This window comes from Suncus etruscus, chromosome 15 (genome assembly GCF_024139225.1).
Source record: "Suncus etruscus isolate mSunEtr1 chromosome 15, mSunEtr1.pri.cur, whole genome shotgun sequence".
Taxonomy (NCBI): Eukaryota; Metazoa; Chordata; class Mammalia; order Eulipotyphla; family Soricidae; genus Suncus; species Suncus etruscus.
The window spans coordinates 72,931,417-72,949,663 of NC_064862.1; the positions used below are offsets into that span (position 1 = coordinate 72,931,417).

The 18,247-nt window shown below is 55.0% G+C and overlaps 2 protein-coding genes across 2 annotated transcripts; one reads left to right on the forward strand and one right to left on the reverse strand.

Moving 5' to 3' along the window:
• The first annotated feature begins 39 nt into the window (after positions 1–39).
• METTL27 (methyltransferase like 27) lies at positions 40–3,810 on the forward strand. Its single transcript, XM_049789589.1, has 5 exons — positions 40–397; positions 720–848; positions 961–1,096; positions 1,307–1,399; positions 3,408–3,810. Exons 1-5 carry the CDS (start codon positions 275–277, stop codon positions 3,659–3,661), a joined length of 735 nt encoding a protein of 244 aa, XP_049645546.1. The 5' UTR covers positions 40–274; the 3' UTR covers positions 3,662–3,810.
• A 1,515-nt stretch (positions 3,811–5,325) lies between these two features.
• On the reverse strand, positions 5,326–6,008 carry CLDN4 (claudin 4). Its single transcript, XM_049789572.1, has one exon. The coding sequence runs from the start codon at positions 5,982–5,984 to the stop codon at positions 5,355–5,357; it is 630 nt and encodes a 209-aa protein (XP_049645529.1). The 5' UTR covers positions 5,985–6,008; the 3' UTR covers positions 5,326–5,354.
• Between the last annotated feature and the right edge of the window lie 12,239 nt (positions 6,009–18,247).

Sequence of the window (18,247 nt, forward strand, 5' to 3'; positions counted from 1 at the left end):
CCCCAAGCCCCGCCCTATTTCCGGCGCCCTCCAGCCTGGAGTTGGATTGGGGGTGAGTTGCGACCCCCCCAAGCCCCGCGGGAACCTCTCCTCCAGATCTGAACCCCAGGAATCCAGTCCCTATGTGTTCAGTGTCCCCACCAGTAAAACGGATCGCTCAAGTGGCCCGATCTGGATTGGATGGCCGCCTGGCAGGCGTGGCCGGCATAGCGGGGTGCTGAGGGGCGTTGGGGGGACGGGACAGAAAACAGAGGGGCTTGTCCGCCCTGCAGCAATGGCTCAGGATAAGAATCCCAGACTGCAGGAGGTGAAGGCCCGCGTTGAGACCTCACACCACATTACAGATCTGGACCACAAGCTCCACTTCTACGACCACTGGGCCACCAACTACGACCAGGTAAAGGGGCCAGGGCCTGGTGCCACCCCACTGCCTCGACTTGCCTGTCTGTAAAGTGGGTGTATGAAGGAGCCCCTCTACTGCCCACCCACATCACCATCGTCATCCAGATGGAAGGGCCGTAGCCCAGGGAGGAGCGGTTGCCTGGAGGAGGTGTCACTACAGACACTGGGCAGCAGAAGTCCTTTATGCCTAGCCCCCTTCTGCTGTAGAATGCACCCCCTAAAACACACAGTCACACAGAGCTGACTTCTCGGCCATTGCAGTCCAATCCCCCAAATCAGTCGGTGAGAGGGTAGCCGGCTCAGCAATCTGTCCCCAGGATGTGGCCACCCTGCAGTACCGTGCCCCCAGCCTCGCCGTCAGCTGCCTCGCACAAGCGCTGACCATCCCACCTGCCGAGGCCCTCATCCTGGACGCGGCCTGTGGCACTGGCCTCGTGGCTGTTGAGGTGAGAGCTCCTAGACACCCGCGCCTGTCACTGCCCCCACACACTCTGCCTCTGCCTCCCCAAGGGACACTAAGCAGCTCGTGTGAGTGCTAACCAAGTGCCCCACCTGCAGCTGACGACTCGGGGCTTCGTGCAACTGCATGGGGTGGACGGGAGTGCAGGCATGCTTGCCCAGGCCCGTGCCCGGGGCCTCTACCAGAACCTCCAGCTCTGCACCCTGGGCCATGAACCACTGCCGAGTCCCGAAGGTACTTCCTTCCACTTCTTCCCCAGAGCCTCTGAGCCCTCCCTGGACCAAACTCCACTTTGCTATGCTCTATAAGCCTTCCTTAGCCCCATCTTAGGGCTAGCACAGGCTCTGGGTCCTACCCACATTGGTGGGGGCAGTCCTGTCTCCTCCTTTTCTCTCTTCCTGCCCCTGACCTTTTAGTCTATGGCTACCCTATTCCCCTGCACAGGGACCTACGATGCAGTACTGATGGTGGGTGCACTCAGTGATGCCCAGGTACCCTACAGTGCCATTCCCGAGCTCCTGCGAGTGACCAAGCCAGGTGAGCTCACCCATCCTCAGACCCTGCCTTAGGGGCCTCCCCGCCACCAACCTCAAACCCAGGCAGATAGGGGTACACTGGGCTCCTCCAATCCCCACCAGCCTCCCTCAGAGGATCCAGGTGATGGGCTAGGGTCACATGTCAACCAGCTGTGGCCAGATCCCTTCTCACCTGGGCTTCTGGCCTCACTTACTGACTCAAGCTGACTAAACCTTTCCCTTCCCTCTCCTCAGTTTCTTTTTCGGCTGTGCAGTTCCTCATCATCTCCAGTGGCACAAAAGCCAATGTGTCTGTGCTGCCCTGGGACAGGGTCAGAGTCTAGTGCCCTCATTCCCTGGCTGAGTGGGTGCCTCTCCGAGACTCCCCCAAGACAAAGAAGGGAAGACCTCACCCTCTAGGCCATCATTGCCAGCCAGTCCAGCACACCCCAGCAGGGCCTGAGAGGAAGGGCAGGGCAGCAGTAGGCCCAAGTAGATTCAGCACTCAGAGATCCAGGATCTCAGACATTTCTAAGTTCCAGGACAGGGTGCCAGGCTAAAGGATGCCCCATTAGAAAGGAGAGTGACATAGGACAACTATTAGCACAGCAGGGAGGAAACTTGTCTTGTACGTGGCCAACCTGGGTTAGATCCCTGGCATCCTAGATGGTCCCTCGAGTACTGCCAGGAGTGATTCCTGAGTACAGAGCCAGGAGTAACATTCCCTGAGTACTGCCACGTGTAGCCCCAAAACAAACCAAAGAAAAAACATGAAAGAAAGTGGCCGGAGCAGTGGCGCAAGCAGTAGGGCATTTGCCTTGCACGTGGCTGACCTAGGACAGACCATGGTTCAATCCCCTGGCATCCCATACGGTCCCTTAAGCCAGGAGTGATTTCTGAGTGCATAGCCAGGAGTAACCCCTGAGCATCACCAAGTATGGCCCAACTCCCCCCACCCGAGAAAAAGAAAAAAAACAAAGGAATAAAGGAGGGAGGGGGGAAAGATGGGAAGGAAATAAGAAGGAAGGAGAGAAAGATGGAGAGAGTTGCAGAGGAGAGGTCATAGGGCAACCACCCGACTGTGGGAGGGGTTCAGCTATCTAGAAGTCCCCAGATGCCCCCCCACAACACACCTGGCTCCTCCCTGCACCCTCCTGCATGCAAGTGTGACCAGGCTCAGAGAGCTGTGGGGACTGACAGGCAGGAGCAGGCAGGGGAAGGAGTTGGGATTTGGGCACAGGACTTGAAACTCCAGAGCCTGAGCAGACAAACCAGGCACACTCGCCCAGTTAGAGCAAGGCACACACACTGTCACATACACACATTCATATTTACACTCAACATGCAAGCACACACACTCACACAGGTACACACATTCACTCTGATACATAAAGACACACACATACACACATACATATTCTGAAGACTAATTTTGTTGTTTTGGGGGGGGGACTTGAGGGCCATACCTGGTTATGCTCAGGGTTTACTCTTGACTCTACCCTCAGGAATCACTCCTGCTGGGTTTGGGGACCATATGAAATGCTAAGAATCAACCCATGGTTGTTTGCATACAAGACCACCATCCTCCCCACTGTCCTATCAATCTGAGCCCCACATTTCCACAGGTACACATAGCCTCTCCCACTCAGCCAGCCTGAACCCCAGCAGCTTATCTACAAGTTAGACTCCACTGCCCTCCCTCTGCCTGCAGCTCCTCACTGCTTCCCTCCAGGAAGCCCTCCAGACATCACCGAGGGCCAGGAGCTTACTCTGGGCTTCTGGCCAGTGCTTAGAAAAGATGTGAAGGGGCCAGGTTGCTCCTTCACTCACTCATTCATTCAGAGTTAACTCACCATGACCTCCCTCCTTCCCTATTGCCAGCAGAGCTGACACACAAAGGGAGTTGGGAGAGGACATTTATGAGTCCCATTCAGGCTGGGGAAGTCCGGGGAGGGGGGGACTCAGCCTGAGTCCCACACCCCTGCACCAGGGCTGGGACCTCAGTTCTTGCCTTCCCTATCCCCCCTCAGGTGGGCTGCTGTGTCTGACCACGAGGTCAAACCTGTCCAACCTTCCCTACAAGACGTCCATGGAGGCCATGCTGGACAAGCTGGAGCAAGCCGGGGCCTGGGAGCGCCTGGTGGCCTGGCCCGTGGACCAGTGGGAACTGGCCACATCTGAGCAGGAAGTGGTCTCAGATCCCTCGGCCTCCACGGCCGACCCCAGCTTCATCTCGGGCATCGTTTACCTGTACCGCAAGAGCCTGCAGAGGCCCCAGGCATAGGACGAGTGGCCCTAGCCCCCATCCCCACCAGCCACCAACCCAACGAGCCTCTGATTCCCAGACAGTCCTCTGATCTGCTTCGTTAGGGGGGGTCACTGTTGTCCCTTCCCCACGCCCGAGGCCACATTAAAGGAAGCAGTCGGACATCAGCTCTGTGCTTCCCTTGTCCAAGAGAGCATGATAGTGGTGAGGGGGACATGGGACACACATGGAAAGGGCTCAGCCCCTGAGCCAGGGCAGTATGAACCCAGAGGGGTCTCTGCCCCCCTCAGACAGTGTGGGCCCCCTCACCTTTAACTCATGCCCTCATGCCCGCCCTGCCCATTTTCATGCTTCTGTTCCTCTGTGAAGGCATCTGAGTGCCAAGCTAAGGGCAGGGTAGGAAGGCCGGCCTGAGCCAGGCAGGTGAAAGGGCTGGGGTGACTACACCATGGGGACCTGGTGTGGGCAGTGTTGAATGGAGATTTGGGGCGACTAGAAGCTGGGCTTTCCCAATAAGCAGTATTCCTAGGAGCAGGGACAACCTGGAAGCGACCAGACCAGACCAACTGCCCAGACCAAACTGGGACAAGTTTGGGGAGGGGTGAAGTGGTCATTCTCAGGTGGAAGGGTTTTGTCTTCCCGCCTCCCCAGGGAGGGTCCAGGCATGCCCCAAGTTTCCTGTGGACAGTTTTCCTCTCCCAGAAATGTGACCTTGAACCATGTGGTGCTGATAGTCACAGCCAACCCCAGCGCTGCATGATTTCTCAAAACCAGTTGGTTTTTTCCCCTCGATGCTTGGGGGTGGGGGGTGGGGTCCAACCAAGGTCTCACGAGTGCAAGCATGTTTCCCAACGTCCCAGTGAGTGCCCTAGTCCGCCCAAGACAGAAGACACGACCCCACATCTCCCTGAACATAGATTTCATTTATTGTAGAAAAGAACAGTGTAATTTCCCTGACAAACAGATTTTCAATTACAAAATAAACCACGGAGGAGGCAAGAACCCGAGGCGGTCCCCAGGTGCCAGCCAGGAAAAGTCTTTCTCCATCCCCTCCCAGGGCGGGCAACGAAGTTGAGGACAGATTTTTCTCCCTGAGTGGCTTTGACTGATCCCTGCCTGGGTGGGGGTGGATAGGGGAGGGAGTGGTAAGAAGAGCCAAGGGTGGCAGGCCCCCATCTGGGGCCTCCCTTCCGTCCCCAACACACACCCCCATGGCTGCCCAAACCAGTCGGTAGCACCTTCGCCCTCCCCTGGAAACCCGTCTGTCCGCTTTGCATCCTGCGATGGAATTCTCCAGGCCACAACACACATACATAGTCCAGTGCTCGAAGACCCACCCCAGGATGGGGGTGGAGAATGGAGGGGGGAATGAAAGCAGGAAACCGTGGGCGCACGGGCGTGGGCAGGACACCCATGGGCTCCAAGCCAGGCAGGGCTGAGCTGTCCTGGCCAGCAGGTGCCAGCCTAGCCCCCCGGCCTCGGCGGGACGGACACGCCCATATCCTTGAGGCCACGCCCATCGCGCAGTCCAATCCCCTTAAAGCCACGCCCATGTCCCTTAGGCCACGCCCCCGTGGCCCCACGCGCAGGCGCGCGTCTGGATCTGTCCCGTTGATGGTGAAATTAACTGATCCGGGGGCAGCGGCCCCAGATTAAGGCTTGGCCGGCCCGAGCATCGAGCGTCTTTGCGGGGTTAAGAATCCACCGAGCCTTAGACGTAGTTGCTGGCGGGGCCGGAGCGGGCAGCCGAGTACTTGGCAGAGTAGGGTTTGTCGGTGCGGGGCGGGCAGTTGCAGCAGAGCAGCCCCCCGCCGAGCATCAGCAGGCCCGCGGCGGCCCAGCCGATATAGAGACCCGCGCCCATTTCCCGCTTCTGGCCCGCGCCCACCAGCGGGTTGTAGAAGTCGCGGATGACGTTATGCGCCGTCCAGGACACGGGCACGATGGCCAGCAGGCCAGCCACCAGGAAGACGGCGCCCGTGCAAATCATGATCTTGGCCTTGGCACTCTCATCTTCCACGCAGTTGGTGCACTTGCCGCCCACCACGGACAGCAGCACCCCCAGCGCGGCCACTACGATGCTGACCACCAGGAGCGCGCGGGCCGCCTGCAGGTCCTGCGGCAGAGCCAGCAGCGAGTCGTGCACCTTGCATTGCATCTGGCCCGTGCTCTGCACCACGCAGTTCATCCACAGGCCCTCCCAAACGGTCTGCGAAGTGACGATGTTGCTGCCGATGAAGGCCGACACGCGCCACATGGGCAGCGCGCAGCACAGTATGACGCCCAGCCAGCCCAGCACGGCCAGCGCGATGCCCATCACCTGCAGCCCCATGGAAGCCATGGCGGGAGTCGGAGTGGGGGGTGCCTGCCGACCAGGGAGCGGAGATCAGAGATCTGGAAGGAGCTGAGAGGCAGGTCCGGCGGGCAGGAGGGTTCCCGAGCACCCGGGATGGGATGGATGCTGGATCGCCACAGAGGTCCAAAAGCAAATCCTTCCACGCAGCAGCCCTGAGAAAGACTGGAACCGTCGAGTGTCGAACTCTGGAAGTTGGTGACCGATGTGCGATGTGCTCCCGCCCGGGCGCAGGTTGAGCCCAGAGTTATATCTCAGGGCAGATGGGCGGGGGCAGAGGGAGGATCTGCCCCCCCCCCCCCCGCAATGGCCTCTGACCAGTCTCTCCGGATTCCAGAGCCAGGCCGCAAAAGCCCCGAGGCCCCAGCTCCTGAGTCACCCTCAGGGAGCCAGTCTCAAAGGAAACTCAAGTCCCAGCTCCTGGGTCCCCGCTGAGGTCAGCGCCACCCTTAGCTCCTGATCTGGCAGCCAGGGTCAGGATCAGGACACCAGGGGCCCCGCACCCCCAAGGCTTCTGTGTGCCAGGTTGAGGTGGACAGCCAAAGCAAAGCCCTTTCCCATTCCTGGGTTTGGAGACTCAGCATTTCTGGGCGACCCCTTGCTTATCCTTACTCGTCCGACAGTAGGTGCCCACCCACAGACCCAGTTGGGTCCTGAGTAGCAGGAATCCAGGACTCCTCCTCTCCCTGCCTCGCATCATTTCTGCCTTGCCACCCAGGATGTTTTGGGGTGCATGCCCCTCCTCCCGCCAGAACCAGATCTGGGGACGCTGCAGATACCAACTGTTTGCCTGATAAGCCCTGGGGTGCAAAGTTCCACATGGCACCTGTGGGGAAAGGAAGAACTGGGCCAGTGTCGGAGTGGGGCACTGGCTGTCGGACGCTGCATGAACCAACCCTAGGGGACACAACAGAAGGCACATCAGTCCCCTGCTGGACTTCAGGCAGCAAGACGGAGGGAAGAGTATCTGGGGAGAGGGCAAGAGTGAGATTGGAGGCAAGAAGAGAAAGGACCAGAAATAGGGCTCCAGAACCTAAGAGGGATGAGCTGGAGGGAGGAAGACAGGAGTCACTGCAGGGAGGGCCCAGGGTTCATCATGGAGTGATCCAGAAGCACCCAACATAATATAGCTGCCAGCTGATCCTGGGGTCCACCTGACCCAGCAGGAGTCCCTCCATTTCCTATAAATTTGTCTGGGATCAGAGGCAGGTCTCAGGTGTGGCTGCCTGTAAATCCTATTGTCTTTATATTTCCATTCACAGCAGGAGCCAGTTCCCCTGGTGAGGCGTCACCCAGTGGCACTTGGAGAGGACATGGTCATTCCCCAACTTCCCAGCCTTATCCCTGCTCCCGCCTCGCCCTGCACAGACCAAAACAAGCACCAACACAGTTTCTGCCAGGGCCACAGCTGCCTCTGACCGTGGCACCTCTGGGACCAGACCTCCGGGGACCACCTCCCCTCCCTGACCCCGGATCCCAGGACTCAAACCAGTAAACTGAGGCCCACAGGAGACCAGGTTCCATTATCAGAGACTCCTTAATGCCCCCTTCCTGTCATCTGTGCTCAGATGTAAGGAGACTTAAGGGCTAACCCACCCCCTCACTGCACTGCCCACTTCCTTCTATTCTTGGCCCCTGCATGGTGGAGGGATAGGAAGGTGAGCAGGCAAGCCCCAAAACTTTCCATCTGTGCGAGAAGCAGCCAATGGGTGTGGAAGTGGGATTGGGGGAGCTCAGGTGTGAAGGACTGGGAGAGGTGGCCGGGGGAGTCTCACTCTACACCAGGCAGTATGTGGTGCGTGACTTCTGGGTCCTTCTGGGTCCGGGTGCAGGAAGTTGGTCATGAAGCTGTGACCTTCTGACCCGGTTTCAGCTCCCTGCATCCATGACTGTCCACAGCCACAGACCCTGCGGTGCCTCCACTGTGCTGGCATAGGAGGGTGGGGCTCTACATAGACTGGGGTGCAAAGCATTTCCAGACAACCTGGCTCCCAGCCCAGCTTCCCCCTGAGCCTCTGTCTGTCACCCAGCCTGGCCCACCCTGGATCCTTTGTTGGCCCCCACCCAACAGAGGGAAAATGGAAGCCCCCACACCCAATACAGGCTACAGGAAGAGAGATTCAGCATGATTCAGGACTCCAAAGTGTTCATCCCAGGAGTCCACTTAGTACCCGAAGCTTACAGATAAACACACACCATACACCACACAGTATATACACGATACACTACTATACTATATACTATACACTACAAACTACATACACTCTACAGCAAACAATACACACAGACTATAGACGCCAGATACCACACACTACACATACTTACATACTACCAATTCCTTTTACATTAAAAGGCAACTTTAGGATTGAAATGAGGGCCTTGGGCTTGGGGCATCAGGCTCCCAGATCATAGGCTCACGATGTTTCACGCTCAACCCATGCCCTGTTCCCAGGACACTTTCACCTTCCCTGCTGTGGCTGTGAGCTTCTCCTTAGAGAAATGGTTATGACTAGACACCTTTCAGTGGAAGCTCTACAGAGATATGTTGGAGACAGACGAGCAATTGCAAGCAGTAGGGCATTGTATGGTGAAGCCTATTCTGATCTCTTGGTTGGAAAGAGGAACCTGGAGAGGCTGCCGAGAGGCGTATTTGCGGGACCAGAGAGAGAGCATATCTTTCATGCAGAAGGTCAGTGGTTCGAATCCCTGCATCTCATATGGTCCCCCGAGCCTGCCAGGAGCGATTTCTGAGCATGGAGCTAGTAGTAACCCCTGAGCACTGTCAGGTGAGGACCCCCCCCAAAAAAAAAGGCTTATTTGCAGGTGAGTGTAGAATAATGTGCCTGGGCTCAGGGCACATGTTGCGTGTGGAGCATCGTGGACTTGTGTGAAGTAATTGTTTAAGTATAAAATATAGAGTCCTAGTGTTGGTATGGTGAGGCCTTTCTCGGCTTGGCCTGGCACCTTGCAGCCCTTTCAGCTGGTGGGTCTGTAGGTTACAGGTTAACAACAGAGGAACAATCTTACAGGCAGTCAGATGAAGTTTCAGGAGAAATCCAGCTTTATTACAAGGCCCTAACTATCATGTGCCACATGGCTTCTAAGCTAAGCCGCCTCTTTCCTGATGCTCATCTTCCATTCTTGCTGTGTCTCCTCTCTCTACCTCTCCCCTAGCCTCTCTATTATCCTCTGTCCCAAACAACAGCCCCTCCCATGTGTGGGTGGGACTGACCATCCAGGTAAGATTAGCATATAGAATTGGGGGAGGAGTAACACACCGCATACTACAAACACACCACACACACTACATATACCATATTCAACACGCTATACACATATCATATACTACACACTGTAACATTACACACCACCACACTACACACACCCATTCACCACACAAACACGCAGTGCTTACAGATGTGCACCATATACTACAAACACACAAACATCTCAATACACCCACACACTACACACATAGGGCTTACAAATACACACCCCACACACACCACCATACAACAAATACAAACAGCGCTGACATATTCACACATATCAGACACCACACACAAACACAGTAGACAAATACACACAGACAAATACATACAATCTGCCATAAACACACACAGGCTCACAGGGGACTTAACAGATACACACACCACAAACCACAAACCCCAGTTCTGTTGCTTATCAAATCACACAGCTTCTTGGGAGCCACAGTCTAGCCTGGGGATGCTGCAGGGGTCCCCTGGACACTGCTGGTGCAGCCCCACAACGTAGCCTCAAACACTCAGGTCCTGTTGTCTCAGCACTTTGAGCAGCACCCCGCCCCATGATCGAGCACTGCTCAGGAGACTCCCCTTCCCCCCAGAACAATCTTACTGCTGGCAGGGCCCAGAGCCATTTGTTCTTTAAGGAGGTCACTCCTGGCACCATCTTGTCCCTCAGAACTGGGGCTTGATGGAAAATGTTCCTTGGCACTGAATATGCCCAGTGGAGGGTGACCGGTGCTTGGGGGACTGGAGATTCTGCTGAGGCATAGCCCAGCTCCTACCTCCCCTAAATGTTCCAGAAGTGAATTTCCTCTCTGAGGTTAGTGGTAAGGGGCAGAGTGAAAGCGAGGCTCCAACCGGGACTTTCCCCTTCTTGGCTCTCCCTGGCCAGAGCCTGTCTCTTCCAGTTCTGACAATGGGGAGCAAACGCACCCATGTTTCTTCACCTGGGGGGGGGGAAGCTGGTGACACAGTGTCCTGCCCACCCAGAGGTATTCACCAGCTGGGATCCTGGGGGACTCACACCAGCCTGAGGAGGGCAGCGGCCTGGGCTCCCGAGAAAAGCAGGGTTCCAGGTAGGTGGGAGCCCAGAGTCTCTTGCGGTGGCCTCTCCTGGCCCCTCCCCCTCCTCCTACACCAGTCACCTCGCCAGGGCGGTAATGACAGGCCTGGCTGCCCAGCCTGGCCAGACTGGCTGAGCCGGTGCACCCCCAGTTGGGCCCCATGTGGGAGAACAGGGGGAGAAGGGATACAGTGGGGTATCTCCAACTGGAGGAGGAGGCTGGAGGCCTCAGCGCAGGGAGGGGGAGTTCCAGAGAATAAGAAAGTCTGAGTTTGAGAGAGGGGTTCAGAATGGGAGAAGGATTCTGTGCCCCCTAGCAAGGTTCTAACTTACCTCTGAACATGCAGGACAGCGACCAAAGGGACAGGCTGGGAGAGGGGCTACGCTTGCCTTGTGTGCTGTGGACCCCACGCTGATCCCAGATACCGCTTAGGATCCCCTGAGTGATCAGGAGTGTTTCCTGGGCCAAGAGTAAGCCCTGAGCCCCACCACGTGTGACCCCTAAACTAAAGTAAAGCAGTGAGGGGCAGGAGCGATAGCACAGCAGGGAAGATGTATGCCTTGCATGCAGCTGACCCAAGTTCGATTCCCGGCATCCCATATAGTCCTTCAAGCCTGCCAGATGTGATTCCTGAGCACAGAGATAGGAGTGACCCTTGAGCACCATCTGGGTGTGACCCAAAAACAAACAAAGTAAAACTATGAGCTCAGCCATCCAGCCCCAGCATCTGCCTGGGGTCCCCAAACACCCCTCATGGGGCCCCGAGAGACTCGGAGTGAGCTGTGGAGGCTCAGGGCACCCTGTGTTCTTTTTTTTTTTTTTTTTTTTTTGTGGTTTTTGGGTCACACCCGGCAGTGCTCAGGAGTTATTCCTGGCTCCAGGCTCAGAAATTGCTCCTGGCAGGCACGGGGGACCATATGGGGCGCCGGGATTCGAACCGATGACCTCCTGCATGAAAGGCAAATGCCTTACCTCCATGCTATCTCTCCGGCCCCGCACCCTGTGTTCTTGAAGCACCCTTGAATGTGCCCCTCCAAACCAAACAAAGATATAAAATGCCCGATTCTGGGATTGGAGAGATAGCATGGAGGTAAGGCATTTGCCTTGCATGCAGAAAGACGGTGGTTCGAATCCCGGCATCCCATATGGTTCCCCAAGCCTGTCAGCGATTTCTGAGCGTAGAGCCAGGAGTAACCCTTGAGCACTGCTGGGTGAGACCCAAAAACCAAAAAAAAAAAAAAAAAAAAAAAGCCCTGGCCTGAGCACCTGCTTCCTTACCCCGCTACGTGACTTCACTCCCACCTGGCCCAGCCCATCTAATTTTTGCCGTGGGCAGACTGGACCTGCCCACTCCACACGCAACTTTTCACAACTTTCCAGGGCCCGTGGGAAGAAAGGCGTGGGAAGAAAGGACTTAAGAGTTAGATACCTGGGACCCTCCCATCTAATGGAGGCAGCGGCCCTCCTCAGTTCCCTTCCAGGGGTCTCAAACTTGCGGCCCTCCATACAACATTTTGTGGCCCTGCTCTAGAGGAATCTTTTTCTGTTTTGTTTTGTTTTAGTTGTTTGGGTCACACCCCCCAATGTTCAAGGCTTACTACTGACTTTGCACTCAAGGATCACCCCGACTTTGCCTCCTGCGGCCCCCAGGTAAATTGAGTTTGAGACCCCTGCTTACCCCTACTGTGCCTCTGCCATCAGATCCTCATACCACACTCCTGGTCAGTTGTGGGCGGCCACCAGCTCAATGCTTAGGAGAAAGGGAACCCGAACCCTGTCATTCTGGTTCTAGGGGAAAGAGAGTCGGAGACATAGTGTCCCAGGGCCCCTGGAGTAATTTGGGGTCACTCAGATCAAGCCTGGCTTCCCAAACCTCTTTCTTTAGCTGACCAGGTCCAGGGTGAGAAGCTCAGTTAGGAATCAGGCCCCCAACCTAGACTACTCCCTATCCATAGAGAAGCCACTTGGTTTTGGGGGGCTGGAGGGGGGCATTGGGTCACACTCGGTGACGCTCAGAGGTTACTCCTGTCTCTGCACTCAGAAGTCGCTCCTGGAAGACTCAGGGAACCATATGGCATACCGGATGTGTTGGTTGTACAAGAAGCCACTTGTAACTCGAGAGAGAAACTCTGAGTGCCAGCTGGGAAGCCAGGCAGACTTCCTGAAGAAGGTAGCAGGGAGTGGTCCCGAAGGTGAGTAAAATCTTAGATGCCTAAGAGGAAAGAGTATCCCAAGGGCTTAACAAAAGCAGAGATGGTGGCTCAGTGTGGAAAGTGTGCTGGAAGGAAAGGTCTAGAGCTGGTTGGGGAAAGAGGAAAGGCCTCAATGGTCAGCATGGACACTTAGGGGCGCCAGGGATCCCTGGACAGGCTCAGAGTCATGCCAGTCTGGGAAGCTGTGGCTTGTGGGAAGCTTCGTGCCCCCATCTGAAGCTGTTCCATTAGAGCTTTGGGGTGGGGTTTGAGCCTGGACCCCGAGAGCAACCCACTGACCGCTGACTCTCAGAAAGAGACTTGTCCTGTGTCCTGCTGGAGTGAAGCAAGGAGTGGAGCCCCTGCTTTCTATCCAGCCAAAGGGCCCTGGAGCCCCACATCCCTTCCCTTCCAAAGTCCTTGGCAGGGTTCGAGGGCTGATGGCGGTGGCTGGCTGAGCCCCTGACCTGGCTCAGTGATACGGAGAGAAACCAGCAGGTCAGTGGGGACTTCCAGATGATGGCCCGCCAATGAGTCAGTGGTGACAGGCCAGGGACAGAAACTCAGGAGCCAGGATCGGGATCAGTGTGGCAGCTGCCCTGCCCTGTGACTCAGCCTGGATGTCTATGCCCCTTGCAGCACCCATGGGCCCTCGGGGCCTCTTCCGGCTCACGTGCCTTTCCTGGATGGGGCAGGTAGAACCACAACCTGACCCCTGGCCCATCTCTCAGCCCTCTGGCTACCAGGTGTACTCTCTCTCTCTTTCTCTCTCCTCTCTACTTCCTCTCTCCTCTTCTCTCTCCTCTCTCTCTTCTTTCTCTTCTTCTCTCTCCTTTCTTCTCTCCTCTCCTCTCCTCTCTTCTCTCTCCTCTCTATTTCCTCTCTCCTCTCTTCTCTCTCCTCTCTTCTTTCTTTCCTTTTCTCTCCTCTCTCTTTTCTCTCTCCTCTCTCTTTTCTTCTCTCTCCTCTCATCTCTCCTCTCTCATCTCTCTCCTCTCTCCTTTTTTCTCTCCTCTCTCTTCCCTCTCTCTCCTCTCTCCTCTCTTCTCTTTCTCCTCTCTATTTTCTCTCTCCTCTCTTCTCTCACCTCTCTCTTCTTTCTCTCTTTTCTTCTCTCTCCTCTCCTCTCTCTCCTTTCCTATCTCTTTTCTTTCCTCTCTCCTCTCCTCTCTCTCATCTCTCCTCTCTCCTTTCTTCTCTCTCCTTTCTTCTCTCCTCTCTTCCCTCTCTCCTCTCTTCCCTCTCTCCTCTCTTCTCCTCTCTTCTCTCTCTCCTCTCTATTTTCTCTCTCCTCTATCTCTCCTCTTTCTCTTTTCTTCTCTCTCCTCTCTTTTATGCTCTCACCTCTCTCCTCTCTCTTCTCTCATCTCCTCTCTCCTCTCTCTTCTCTCCTCTCCTCTCCTCTCTTCTCTCTCTTTCCCTCTCTCTCTCTCTCCCTCTCCTTCTCCCTCTCTCTCTCCCTTTTCTCTCTCCCTCTTTACCTCTCTTTCCCTCTCCCTCTCCCCTTCCCATAGCAAGGACCCAGGCGCCACCTGCAGGAGAAAAAGCTGCCAGGAGCATCAAGGAGCACTCAGGTCCTACTGGGAGTATCCAAACCAACCACTCCATGTTCAAGGGCTTTTCTATAGTAGAATTTGAGCTTTTGTGGTAGTGCCGGAATTGAACCTAGGACCTCACTCATGCAAGGCAAGTGTCCTTGCATGGAGCCACCTCTGTGTGTAGTTTGACCTGATTTTGAGGAATGAAATCCCAAATGGTGCTCAGGGGGCTGGGGACCATCCCCACGATTCTTGCTCAACTGGACAAGACAGTCTAATGCCAGGACCTGAAACATTCATGCCTGCTGGAAACAGAGCCCTGGGGAGCACAAGGAAACTGACAGGGGGACAGGGCAGTGCCCCCCATATATCACTAGACACATAGCTAAAAACACAGCATGCTTATGCTGCATGCTCATAACACACAGCACACATACAAACACAACACATCACATATACACCACAGTGTAACATCCACAGCACACTCATAAAACATACCATATACATGCTATACACATGGCATCATGCAACAGATGCAAATGACACATATGCCACAGCACACGTACCACAAGTATACACCACAGTGCAAAACATACCATATGCCTACACACACACATGCCACACATATAGCACACACACCAGCCGTTCACTGGCCTCTCACCCTGAAGCCGCAGTGACCCACACCGCACATCGCCCCTTCACCCCGGAAGTCTTTCGTGTGTCCTCTGATCCTCTGAGTGACTGAGGTGGAGGCTGGAGCAGCCACTGTGACACGACCCAGCCAGACCTGGCCTTTTCAGCCACTGTCCTTCCTGCCACCCCACCCTAGGCCTGTGGTTCCTTCTCTCTTCAGACCCCACCTCTGCCCCAGGTGCATTCTTGTCTCTGCCAGACAAGCAGGAGGCCTCGACCTGGCACTCAGATCCCCGCCCAGGGTTATTAGAGACATCCCCACCATATTCCCCCCAAATATTTGTGCCTGCCCCGAGTACTGGCTGCTCAGGTGGGCAGGTGGCTGAGCCTGCAGCTAAGTTGAGTGCCTTAGGGCTTGAATCGGGCCAGGACTTCCCTGGACCAGAGTGAAGATGGCCCCAGTGGATTGGGAAAGAGGAAAGTTAGGCCCTGACTGGCCAGTGGGGTACAGATCCAGGCCTGCAGGGCACCACCCCCATCAGAACCCTCCCATGAGGAAAGCTGCTGCCACATCCGTCTAGTCCACAAAGAGAACACAGAGCCGCAGGGAGATGGGTGGGCAGCAGAATGGAAGCTGGTGACCCCGGGCTCAGGGACACTCCAGGGACTGATCCTTGCAACACTGCAGGGTCCCTGAGCACCTTGGGGAGGGACTCCAGCACTAAATTGAGAGCAGCCCCTGAGCTCCACCAATAGTGACTCCAAAATCACAGGTATACAGAGCCAGGACTAAGCACTGAGCACATCTGAGTATGGCTCCAAAACAAATTAAAAAAAAAAAGACTGCCTTAAAAAGTAGCAATCTGGGGCCGGAGAGATAGCACAGTGGTAGGGTGTTTGCCTTGCACGCAGCCAATTCAGGACAGACCGTGGTTCGAATTCCTGCATCCTTCAAGCCATATCGTCCCTCGAGCCTGCGATTTCTGAGTGCAATCAGGAGTAATCTGAGTGTTGCTGGGTGTGACCCCCCCCCCAAAAAAAAGTAGAAATCTGGGGCCAGATCGATAGAATAACAGGGAGGGAGGGCATTTGCCTTGTACCCAGCCATCCCAGGTTTGATCCCCGACATCCAATAGGATCCCCTGAGCCCATCAGGAATGATACTTAAGTACAGAGCCAGGAGTGATCCCTGAAACCGCTGAGTGTGGCCAAAAAAAAAAAAAAAAAAAAAAAGGTAGCAATCTGGGGCCAGAGTGATAGCACAGTGTGAAGGACATTTGCCTTGCATACAGCTGATCCAAGTTGGATCCTCAACATCCCATATGATCCCCCAAGCACTGCTAGGAGTGATCCCTGAGCTCAGAGTCATGAATAACCCTGAACATCACTAGGTGTGATCCCAAAATAAAAATAAACAAACACAAACAAACGCAAAAAGAACCAAGAAAAAGTAATCTGCACATCCTGGGCATCAGTGGGGTGCCATCCAGGGACTCTGAGATGGGTAACAGGAGAGGAGCCTCTCAGAAATCCTGCCTGCACCAGTTTATCTTTATTTCAGTTTGCATGCTGGGACCACCAGATTCGGACCTGTGCAGAACTCATGTGGAAACCCAAGTCCCATTTGCCGGGTCCCCTGAAAGTAGTGGCACCAGACTGTGACCCCTGGGAGACCCCTACCATATGCACTGAGTCTCCAGTTTACTGAGAGTTGGGGAAGCTGGACCCCCCCCCCTGGGCCTGTCTCAGGGCCATCAGTATCCCCAACTTTGGTCGCGTGGTTTGGGATAGTAGAGGTGGCAGAGGACAGCTCAGGACATGAACACTCCCACAGCTGCACTTGTGACCCCGAGCTGGAGGAGTCCGGCAGGAGATCAAGCCTCGGTCCAGTCACGGGCTGCGTTTTGGCTTCCCTGCCAATATTTGGGTCCCCTGTGCCCATTTTTCCCCCACTAGGCTGGGCAGCTTACACCTGCGGCACTGGAGTCTGCCGTCCCCTTGTGGGCATTTACAGGAACTGCAGCTGGTGGCAGGAGGCAAAGCAGGTCGTGATTGATGACTGCTGGATTCACAAATTCTGCATCAGATGAAAAAGCAAAGCTGACCAGCGCCTTAGGCAGCATTGAGTCCCAGACGATTATGGGGACAGTCAAAGAGCCCAGCAGGCAGCCTGGAAGAGTCACCCCTATCCCCACCCAGTCAGCACAGGGCTGGAGTAAACTGAGGCCTGGGAGAGCATGGAGAGTGAAAATCCAGAGGGCCCAAGATGGGGGATTCCAGGAGCTTTCACTGGGTAAGAGCCCCCTTAGACACACACTTGGGAGGGCGTCTGTGTCTCCTCAGACAAGACTCCCTGGAGCTCCAGTAGAGAAGAGCCACTGTGTCTGATTCCTTTACCAAGTCACCAGCCTAGCAATGTGTAACCTCAGCAATAAAGCACGGCTGGGACTGGGAGGAAATCATGCGGGATGCACACAGAGACTGGCAGGAGCAGGGATTAGTCACTGAATTCCAGAGATGGCACAAACCGGGCTGGTCATAGTGGTGGGAGGACCAGCGGGGTCACAGTTGGGAGCACCCAGCTTGGTAACAGTGGGGGAGGACTCAGAGGGGTCACAGTAGGGGGAGCAACCAGCAGTTGTCAACACCTCACTGAGATACCAGGAAATCTAACAGAACAGAAATATTGGGGCCACAGAGATAACATGGAGGAAAGGCATTTGCCTTGCATGCAGAAGGTCGGTGGTTCGAATCCGGGCATCCCATATGGTCGCCTGAGCCTGCCAGGAGTGATTTCTGAATGTAGAGCCAGGAGTAACCCCTGAGTGCAGCAGGGTGTGACCCAAAAACCAAAAGAAAAAAGAAATATTAACATTTCCAAACCACAGTGCCTAAAAGGGGAAAAGGATGGAGGGGAGAGAAGAAAAGTCTGCCAAAGAGGCAGTCTGGGGATGTGGTGGAGGAAGTGATGGGAGGGCAACTAAGAAAATTGGTGGTGGGAAATGAACACTGGTTTTAGAACATGTATGACTGAAACTCAACTACCAGAGACTTTTTAACTCTATATTTCATGGTGATTTAATTTAAAAAATTTAATTAAATAAAAAAGGAATATAGGAGCTGGGGAGGTACAGATTTGACCCTCAGCTTCCCTTATGGTTCCCCAAACCTGCCAGGAGTAATTTCTGAGCACAGAGTCAGGAATAACTTCTGATCACTAACAGGTATATCACAAAAACAAAAACAGCCCCCTCCAAAAAAAAAAGTATTTACTGTCTCAATACAATTAAGTACATGGCAAAATAATTAAAAAATAGACTGTCTGGGAGAGGATCAAAAGAGCCTGATACTTAAAGCAATTTTCAAAATCATTGAGGACAAACATCTCCATAGAAATTGCCATTAACTAGTTCAGAAAACAGAAAGCGGAGGGCCAGGATGTGTCTCAGGCCAGATGCCTAACACCACAAGTCCCTGAATTTGATCCCCCCAGCTCATGCTCTATCTGCCACAGTCACCAGGTGTGGCCCTGGTGGCCTCCGCCTGTCCAGGAGTGAC